Here is a 10,169-nt window from a genome sequence, read left to right as displayed (position 1 = left end):
AAAAAAAAAAAGGAAAAAAAAAAAAAAAAAAAACCACAACTATCTTAGACAGGAATGGATAAAAGTTGGAACCAGAAGAGAGAAATAAAGGGCTAGGTGTGCAGCTCTGTGATAGAACATTTGCCTAGCATGCATGAGGCCCTGAATTCACTAATATCCAATAGAGAAATGGAATTTAATAATAAGAGAAGTGGAATTCTATAACATGTCTGTACTCTTCACAAAGGGCCAATGCTAGTGTGTGCCAGTTTAATCTTACCAACTATTATAATGTTGAAATCCTTCCATACTGGAAAGAAGCCACTTCCCTGAGCCATCCAATACCTGCAAACTATCCGGGCCTGCTGCAGGACCCCTAAGACTCCCAGCACAGCAGATAGCCTCCAAGACCTTATTTAGAACTATGGCCAGTACCTGTTCTGATTTGTTGGTGCCCTTCTACATTCATGTTTCTTTCATCTCTCCCCTTGAACCCCAGCTTAGAATCTCTAATTTCCCATACTTGAAGAGCAGCATCATGATGTGAAGAGTAGGAGGGGCAAAAGATTTGGAAATAACAGAGAAAATGTAGCTCCTAGAAGTCAGAAGTCAAGGGTACATCCGTGTAGAAATGGCTGGGGCAGGAGATGTAAGCCTCGTCAGTGGTGTTCTGGCCAGACAACAGCGGGTCACCATTTGGCATGATTTCTTCTATTCTACAGTTTCTGAAGACTGGATAATTCAGAAAGAAAAGTCAGACCCTGATCTTAGTTGGGAGTTCCCAACCCAACAGGAAAAGTGAGGGACAATAGCAGAAAGGCTTGAGGGGAGCTTTGGAGGATGGAGGATGAGCGTAGGGGGAGGCATGTGCGTTTCCTAATAAAAGGAATCAACAGGAAATGAGCCTCTCTCTCCAATGAGGAGCATGGAGCTCAGCCTTTTCTGTGATGGGTCAGAGAGGAAGGTAGGAAAGAATGTGTTTTCTCTTCCCTAGTTCCACCTCATCACTTACTTTCCATTCCCTCAGTGTTCAAGTTTTGCAGATCACAGGGTAAATCTGGCTCTGGCATTGGCTGTAATACAGGTTTCAGGTCTGGCTCTGGCACGCTGTGTGATACCCTGCAGAGTGTAGGTTCCAGCACAGGCCTCAGTGTGGGCTCCAGTCCTGGCTCCAGAGTGGTCTCCAGCACAGGGTCCAGCACTGACCTCAGATTCAGCCCTGCATCCAGCTCTAACTCCAGGCCGAGCCCCAGGTCTGGCTCTGATGGCAGCCCCAGATCCAGGTCTAACAATGGCAGTTCTGGCTCCAGTTTAAGCTCTGGTGGTTGTTGCAACTCATCCACTTGTCTAGATATACCAAGATAACAAAGGGGCAGAACTCAGTTGTTTAGATGAAGTTGGGAATAGTAGAACAAGCAAAGGCTGTGTCTTTAGTCTAAGAAGTCAGCAGAGCAAAGGGCTAGAGAGCATGGGCTTTGAATCAGGCTTGATAGAGTTTGAATCATATCATTTATTAGCTGAGTGACCTTAGGTAAGGTATGTAACGTCTCTTGAGTCTCAGATTTATCAACTGTAATAGGAGAAACAATATATAATTCTTGAGAAGCGATAAAATGGATAAAATTTGGGCTTTAGAGGCAGGCACAGTGGCACACACCTGTAATCCCAGTGGCTTGAGAGACTGAGACAGGAGGATCTCAAGTTCAAAGCCAGCTAAGCAACTCAGTAAGATCCTATCTCTAAATAAAATACAAAATAGGGCTGGGAATGTGGCTCAGTAGTCTAGGGTCCCTGAGTTCAATCCCTGGTTACCCACCCTCACCCGCCGATTTAAAAAAAAAAAAAAGAAATTGCAGAAGAATGAAACTAGAGCCCTGTCTTCCATCCTTTAAAAAAATCAACTCAAGAGCTGGATCTGGGGCTCAGTGGTAGCACACTTGCCAGGCATGTGTGAAGCACTGGGTTCTATTCTCAGCACCACATATAAATAAATAAAGATCTATCAACAACTAAAATAAATATTTAAAAAATCAACTCAAGGGCTGGGGATGTGGCTCAAGCGGTAGCATGCTCGCCTGGCATGCGGGCGGCCCGGGTTTGATCCTCAGCACCACATACAAACAAAGATGTTGTGTCCGCCGAAAACTAAAATAAATAAATAAATAAATATTTAAAAAAAAAAAAATCAACTCAAAATGAACCAGAGTCCTAAATGCAAGACTTAAAATTATTAAATGACTCAAAGAAAATACAGGGGAAACACTGTAAAACATTTGTATAGGCAATGCTTTTTGGATGAGCCTCAAAAGTGCAGGCAACTAAAGCAAAAATAGACAAGTGGGATTGTATCAAACTAAGAAGCTTCTGCACAGCAAATGAAATAATCAACAGAGTTAATAGACAATCTATAGAGCAGGAGAAAATATTTGCAAACAATATCTCCAACAAGGGAAGGAATTAAAAAGACTCAACAGGGGCTGGGGTTGTGGCTCAGTGGAAGAGCGCTTGCCTAGCATGTGTAAAGCACTGGGTTCGATCCTCAGCACCGCATAACCACTAAAAATATTAAAATGATAACTAAAAAAAATCTTTAAAAAAAGACTCAATAGCATAAAAACAAATAATCCATTTTTTAAAACAGGCCAAAGATCTGAATGTACATTTCTCAAAAGATATACAAATGGCCAATAAGTATATAATAAAATGTTCAACATCATCAATCATCTGGCAAATGTAAATCAAAACCACAACTGAGGGCAGGGTTAGTGGGTCAGTGGTAGAGTGCCCACCTAGCATGCATGAGGCACTGGGTTCAATCCTCAGCACCACATAAAAAAAGTAAAGTTAAATAAAGATATTGTGTCCCAGGGCTGGGGATGTGGCTCAAGCGGTACCGCTCTCGCCTGGCATGCGCGGGGCGCTGGGTTCCATCCTCAGCACCACATAAAATAGAATAAAGATGTTGTGTCTGCCAAAAAACTGAAAAATAAATATTAAAAAAAATTCTCTCTCTCTCTTCTCTCTAAAAAAAAAAAAAGATATTGTATCCCCTTACAACTAAAATATATATATTAAAAAAAACCCACACAACTGAAGTCAGGCACGGTGGCATACACCTGTATTCTCAGCTATCAGGAGGTTGAGGCAGGAGGATAGCATGTTTGAGGCCAATCTGTGCAACTCAGCAAGACCCTGCCTCAAAATAAAATATAAAAAGTGCTAGGGATGTAGCCCAGTGGTAGAGCACTTGCTTAGCATGTGAGACCCTGGGTTCAATTCCCAGTCCTGCAAACAAAACAAAACTAACAAACAAAAACCTCCCCAAACCCCACAATGGGACACTATCTCACCTTCCAGTTAGAATAATTTAATTAAAAAGACACAAAATAACAAATATATGACAAAATATATATATGACAAAAAGGAAAAGGTCTAGGGGCAGTTCCCAGGTCTTAAGGCAAAACAGGGCAAAATAACTGGTAAGGATGTATCATTTATCACACTGTTTGTGGGAATATAAATTAGTATAGTTATTACTAATGGCTTCCTATCCTTGAATAGTACTGAGGTTCCTCAAAAAACTAAAAAAAGGACTATCATATGACCAGATATCTGACTACTTGGTATACATCCAAAGGAAATAAAATCAAGTATATCAAAAAGATACCTATACTCCCATATTTACTGAGCAGTAAATAGCCAAAATATGGATTCAATGGAGGCTTCACTGACTGATGAAAAAATATATAAGTAACATAACATTTATACTATATGTAATAAGCATATAATTTATATTCACACATATACACATACATACATACATATATACAATGGATTATTATTCATTCATAAAAAGAATGAAATCCTGTCACTTTGGGCAAAATATGTATAAAATAAATATGCATATTTATATATAGAAATATATGTATAAAATATAAACATGTATAAAATACATACAAACATATGTGTCAACTAAAAATAAAAAATTAAATTATTTTTCAAAAGCAGAACTTTGGAATCCCACAGACCTGGACCATTTATCAGGCGTGTTCCCTAGGTATGTCATTTCACCAAACTAAACCTGAGTTTCCTCAGCTGAAAACAATTGTGACTACTTCACAGAACAACTGTGAAGATCGAACAAAATGAGAAAATGAACATAAAGCATTTAGTCCAATGCCTGCCCATAATAAACTCTTGTTTGTTTGTCTGGTACTGGGGATTAAACTCAAGGGCTCTTTACCGCTGAGCTACATCCCCAGCCCTTTTAAGATTTTTTTTAAAAATTTTAAGACAAGGCTTCATTAAGTTGCTAAGACTGGCCTCAAACTTGTGATCTTCCTGCCTCAGCCTCCTGAGTGACCGGGATTACAGGTGTGTGCCAACATCTCTGTCTTAAACTTTTAGTGACTATGACCATTATTGTTACCTACTCTGATGGGTCCTCATAAAAATTAAATGAACAAATGTTTTTAAAAAATCTAGTACCAAGGTTGGCACCAGGTAAGTCCTCATTTATACCAGTGATTATGATTACTGTTAACAAGGAAGCTTTGTGAAGATAACCTAAGGGTGGCAGCAAGAAAATATGAGAAAGGAGAGAGTTGAGAAGAATGGGTAGCGGGGAATAAGAGGGTTGTAGAGACTGGGTCAGTAGGCAGAGAAGGCTGGAGGGACTGGAATTTGGCAGATTAAAGTCACTATATCAGCCAAGGAAATTCTGGAGGATGGGTGAAGAATTCATATCTCACCTGTTAGAGACCACAATGAGCCTACGTTTCAAGTATTTCCTCCGCTCCTGGAGATTAACTGTGGGCACATACACAGGAGGTGGAGGAGGTCAGCATATTGGACACACAGCTCACTGGTTCCCCAAGTACAGAAGATCTTAACAATTTTATCCCCCTGACTAGCATCCCCATGGATAAATCCCTTAGCTGCTGTGGATATTAGTTTTCCTGTGTTTGAAAGGAGGGAACTGGATTTATGGATGTCTGAGAATCCTTCTAATCTAGTAATAAAATATGTTAATTATTCCCACCTTTTTCCTGGTAGTAGCGCCCAAAAGCCTCGTCGCGGGGGATTCGTGGATAGAGGAAGCGCAGGGGGTTCTCAGGTATGTTCTCCTCAGCAAGCAGCTGGTAATGGCGGATGATTTCAGTCAGTGGGAGTGACTGCAACACCTCCTTGGTGTAGGGTTGCACAGAGTAGATAAGCACCCTATCTGGAAAGTGAATACAGAAGAGGCTGGCTAGAGTGAAGAGGCTCACCTAGGAGATTCTCTCCCTGGCTTCCCAGCCCCAAAGCTGCTAGAGGATTCAGGACAGAGCCCAGGAAGCCAACAGCAGGCAGAAGGGCAAAAGGCAGGCTAGGCAGAAAGGAAAAGGTATGGGAATGGCAGGGCAGAGCAGCTGACCATCATCCTGGTGTTCCACCCAGGAGCAGGTAATGCCTCCTTCCGATGTTTCACTGAAACGTAGCAGAAACGTTCCAGAGACCATCCTTTTCAGCAGCCGGCGTTCCTGGCTCCGGCTCACAAAGCCCATGATGCGTCTGGAACACAGAAAATAGCTGCAAGACCCCCAGTCCCTTGTGTGTGGGAGTGAGCATTTGGTTTTGGCCTCAGCTCTCTCACTTATAAACTTTTATATCTTGACCAAGTCACTTCTCATTGGTGATAGTACCACCCTGGCCCCAGGATTTTAAGAGGTATGAGGATTTAGTGAGATCACACAGGTGAAAAGCACAATGTAAAGGCCAAGTGATGTGCAAACAGGCAGGTAGTGTGGTGGAGAGAGCCTTGGAGTCATCTAGGCCTAGGTTTGAATCCCAACTCTGTCATCTGGGTAAATTGATTAACTTTTCTAACATTGAGTTTCCTGCTGGGTATACACCTATAATCCCAGAAACTGGGAAGTTAAAGGAAAGGATCACAAGTTCAAGGCCAGCCTCAACAAATTGTGAGACTCTTAGCAACTTAGTGAGATCCTGTCTCAAAAAAAAAAAAAAGGAGGCCAGGCATGGCAGCTCACACTTATAATCCCAGGGGCAAAGTCCTAAGCAGCTTGGTAAGACTCTGAAGACTCTGTCTCAAAATAAATAATAAATTAAATAAAGGTCTGGGGATGTGGCTCAGTGGTAAACTGCTCCTGGGCTCAATCCTCGGTACCAAAAATACAAAACAAGTTTCCTCACTTGAAATGAGGGTGGTAATACCAACTACTCAGTATGGTTTTAAGGATTAAATGAAAGAATTCATCAGAACACCCAGTAGGTTCTGGAACACAATAGATGCTTGACAAATACAACTCTGTGATTAGAAATGTCATCTGTAGGGCTGGGGATATAGCTCAGTTGATAGAGTGTTTGCTTCACATGCACAAGGCCCTGGGTTCGATCCCCAGTACCATACACACAAAAAAAGAAAAAATATGTGTTGGGGCTGGGGTTGTGGCTCAGTGGTAGAGTGCTTACCTAGCATGTGTGAGGCACTGGGTTAGATCCCCAGAACCACATAAAAATAAATAAACAAAATAAAGGTATTAAAAAAAAAGAAGAAGAAATGTGGGCTGAGGTTGTGGCTCAGTAATAGAGTGCTTACCTAACATGTGTGAGCCTCAGAATTGGGTTAGATTCCCAGCACCACATAAAAATAAACAAATAAAGTAAAGGTATTGTGTCCATCTACAACTAAAAAAAATATTAAAAAAAAAAAAGAAAAAGGAAAAAATGTCACCTGTAGTTTTTGCTCTCTCCCTGTTTGCCACACGAGGGCGCCAAGAGTCCAGTCCTGAGCCCAGAAAGAACAGACCTGTAATGGGAAGGCTGACCAAGGTCCTTACTCATCATTCCAGAGATCCTTCAGGTAGTCATGTACCAACTCCAGAATTTTGTCCAGCCATGTCCAGAATGGTAACTTGCCAGGGGGGCTCTCTCGCTGAAGTTGAAATGGAAAGGCAGAAAGAGATATGGAGTTTTCTCCATTGCAGGGAAGGAGTGACAGGGAAGGGCCAGTATTTGGATTGAGGGCCTAGATCTAACTGCATAGGATGCGGGGAGTTAGTTACCTTACTGAAGTCAGCCCAGGACAACAATGCATCCTCTCCTCCAGAATTCTGCCCTGTGGGAAAGAACCATAAATCTCTTCAGATGACAGAGGAGCCAAGGCCAGGTCAGGGGACAGGGGGCTTGCCAGACTAAGGCTGGGGAAAGGTTGAGAGAAAAGAAAAAGAATTATACCGAATAGCTTGTTCTTCAGCATGCCCAGCTGCTGTGGATTGAGGCCTCGGCCAACATAGGAGGAGAACTGCCAACTGAGAGCAGGACCCAACAAGCTCCAGGGAGCCTGAGGGGGACTGGAGAAGAACTGCTGATTCTATAGCGATGAGAGGAAAGCAGGATGGCTCAAAAGCAGCCCCTCACCCCAAGATTCCAGCCCCACCTCCCACCTGCCGGCCCCATCTCCTACCTGGGGGTTTGGGCTGAGCAGATTGAACCAGAGAATTGAGGCCCAGGCAATTGAGAGTTGGTTCATGTTAGAAATAATCACCACAGGGAGGGTGTCTGTCTGTGGAGAAGACCCGAGTCACGCAGGAGGGATGTGATGTTTCTAGCTAAAGACATCTGGTAAGGTAAGCGGGTGAAAGCCCACCCCATGGACCTTAGTTTATCCCTTTCTTATGCCTTTTTCCAATCTGCTTCGTCTCTCTGGCTGTCCCTCACTCACTCACTTTCAGCTGCAGCTTCAGACCCTGGTAGACGTATTTGACTGTGAAGCTAATGATGTGTAATTCCTCTGTCACAGCCAGCAGCCCCTGCAATAGCCAAAGACACAGTGATCAGAAGGCCCTTTGACAAGTTCCTTCTGCACCCCAATCCTGTCCCAACCTTACTTTATTGCCGCCCTTTCCTGAACCACCTGAACGTTGCTCCACCAGCATCTGCGAATTGAGGAAAAAGAGTGCTAGAATAGGGACCCTGAAGTCCCTGGAACCCCTGTTTTGCCTCAAGACCTGGGAACTGCCCCCAGACCTTTTTCCTTTGGACTAGAAGCTTAAGTTATTGACACTTCTTACCAAGAAGCCAAAGTCCCAAATCAAACCATCACTCTGCCCTTTCTCTGGGGTCAAAGTTTTCTGGTTTGAGGTTAGAATGTTGAACTTCCGGAAGCTGTTCCAGGAGGAAGAATACATATGAAGGAAAAGAGCAGACTTTTTTTAAAAATTCAGGAGGAAAATAAAAGTTTCACTTCATTTCAGACATACCCTTTTCCTTTTGTCCATGTACCACCCAAGTCTCCCTCCTCATTTGTGCTCCCACCAGGGCTGCCAAATGTGGTTGTGCAGGTCATGCATACAGTGCACAGATGTTTGCAGTGTCCTTGTGAGGCACTTACCCTTCAGGAGAATTGCTGAAAAGAAATTAAAAAAAAATCATTGAGAAGTAAGAGTACAGAAGATAGGAATTTGCTCTGTGGGACCAGACAGATCTGGGTACAAACATACCTCTGTAGATTACTAGCTATGTGGCCTTGCAGAACAGACATAATCTCTCTGAACCTGTTTCCTTGTTCGTATGGTACACTGATAATACCTATCTCATGGGGTTGCTATGTAAATGGGGTTGCTGCATGTAAATGCTCAACCAAAGATGAGTTATTTCTGTGAGGTTGAATGAAAGGGGGAAGAAGAGAGTCCTAAGATGTTATTGTAAAAAATGAGTACTTTCTTCACCCCACCAGCCCCCATCCTGGCCACCACTCCTTGATCCTACCCTTCACCTGTCTCAACTTACCTGTCGATGGAGACTTCCACTGTCAGTGACTCACTGCCTTCCTGGAGTCTCACCAGCAGCCTAGGGTGGGGAAGGAGATGGATGGGATAAAATGGTCAATCTCAACCTCCCGGACAGGCAGATGTTTGAAAAAAGATAAAGGAAAAGAGTAGAAGAGGTAGATGAGTCAGAGAGAAATGAAGAAGAAAAGGTCAAGAGTGAAAAGATCTGTAAAACCAGAAAACATATAGTGTTAGGGCTAGAAAAAGGAAGCAGGAGCGAGTTCTGAAATGCCAACCTTGTTCGGACAGTAAACTTGCTCCCAGTCTTGAGGATGAGGGGTCGATGGGGAGTTTGGGGCATACAGGGCTGGGTTTCCACAATAAAGGCTCTGGGGAAAGAATTGTGGAGAGAATACATGGTTCAGTATCTGTAAGAATATCTTCCCTTGTTCCTTTTCTCCTTTTCTCCCTAGAGACCCTTCCATGGACTCCAGACCTGTGGAGCAGACTCTGAAGCAACTCTGTGACCTGGGCATTCTGCACATTCACCCCCTTGATCAGGGGGTCACCGTCATAGCTAATGTGTCTCAATTCATTCAGCTGCTTCAGCAGCTGCCTCAGATGAAACAGCAGCTTTGCTCCAGCTGTGAACCTGGTGATAGAATCCAGAGAGAAGGAATCCATGAGTTTATTGGAGCTCCCACTCAGGGTCTGGGATCTCTTTAATGCAGAGTCAGAAACTACCTGGGACCAAAAAAAAAAAAAAAATCCAGGAGGTATACGCCAGATTACTCAACATGATTCATAATCTAAGACATAAAAATGAAAATCATTTTCACTTAAAAAACTGATTGAAAGCCAAGTGCCATGGCACAGGCCTGTAATCCCAGCAGTTCAGGAGGCTGAAGTGGGATGATCACAAGTTTAAGCCAGTCTCAGCAACTTAGCAAGGCCCTAAGAAACTTAGTGAGGCCCTAAGAAATTTAGCGAGACTATGTCTCAAAATAAAATATTATAAAAAGGGTTGGGGATGTGGCTCAGTGGTTAAATGCCCCTGAGTTCAAGCCCTGATAACAAAAAATCAAACAAACAACAACAACAACAAAAAAAAAAAAACTAATGAAACGTCTATTAACATAATAACAATTAACCTTCATATGATGCTTGCTATGTTTGATTTATATGAAGATCTTTATACACACTAATGCATTTAATCTTTATGACCACTCCATGATACTACTATTCCATTCCATGTGGTAGGTACTATTATTATCCCCATCTTATAATGATAAAACTGAAGCACAGAAAGGTTAAGTGACTTGCTCAAGATTCTACAGCTGTAAGAGATAAAGGTTATATGTGATCCCAGGCAGTCTCACTTCTCACTGAAGAACCCATATATATATATATATATAT

At 42.6% G+C, this 10,169-nt stretch overlaps 1 protein-coding gene across 3 annotated transcripts in view; it reads right to left on the bottom strand.

The window, feature by feature from the left end:
- Positions 1 to 17: 17 nt before the first annotated feature.
- The window catches only part of Stat2 (signal transducer and activator of transcription 2), a 26,587-nt gene continuing 16,435 nt past the window's right edge, over positions 18 to 10,169 (bottom strand). For 2 of the 3 annotated variants that reach the window (XM_048807246.1, XM_015483200.2), the window contains exons 9-24: positions 9,250 to 9,405; positions 9,050 to 9,142; positions 8,773 to 8,832; positions 8,375 to 8,389; positions 8,055 to 8,148; positions 7,872 to 7,919; positions 7,710 to 7,793; positions 7,448 to 7,546; positions 7,219 to 7,354; positions 7,047 to 7,099; positions 6,822 to 6,916; positions 5,396 to 5,532; positions 5,021 to 5,203; positions 4,731 to 4,788; positions 992 to 1,326; positions 18 to 711 (exon numbers count right to left, since the gene is read on the bottom strand). In XM_048807246.1, the coding sequence (XP_048663203.1) occupies positions 575 to 711; positions 992 to 1,326; positions 4,731 to 4,788; positions 5,021 to 5,203; positions 5,396 to 5,532; positions 6,822 to 6,916; positions 7,047 to 7,099; positions 7,219 to 7,354; positions 7,448 to 7,546; positions 7,710 to 7,793; positions 7,872 to 7,919; positions 8,055 to 8,148; positions 8,375 to 8,389; positions 8,773 to 8,832; positions 9,050 to 9,142; positions 9,250 to 9,405 (1,783 nt within the window). In that variant the 3' untranslated portion in view covers positions 18 to 574. The remainder of the gene's footprint in view (positions 712 to 991; positions 1,327 to 4,730; positions 4,789 to 5,020; positions 5,204 to 5,395; positions 5,533 to 6,821; positions 6,917 to 7,046; positions 7,100 to 7,218; positions 7,355 to 7,447; positions 7,547 to 7,709; positions 7,794 to 7,871; positions 7,920 to 8,054; positions 8,149 to 8,374; positions 8,390 to 8,772; positions 8,833 to 9,049; positions 9,143 to 9,249; positions 9,406 to 10,169) is intronic. The other variant, XM_015483201.2, reaches the window with a different exon arrangement.

Source organism: Marmota marmota, unplaced genomic scaffold, assembly GCF_001458135.2.
Source record: "Marmota marmota marmota unplaced genomic scaffold, marMar, whole genome shotgun sequence".
Lineage (NCBI taxonomy): Eukaryota > Metazoa > Chordata > Mammalia > Rodentia > Sciuridae > Marmota > Marmota marmota.
This window is presented reverse-complemented; position numbering and strand designations above follow the sequence as displayed.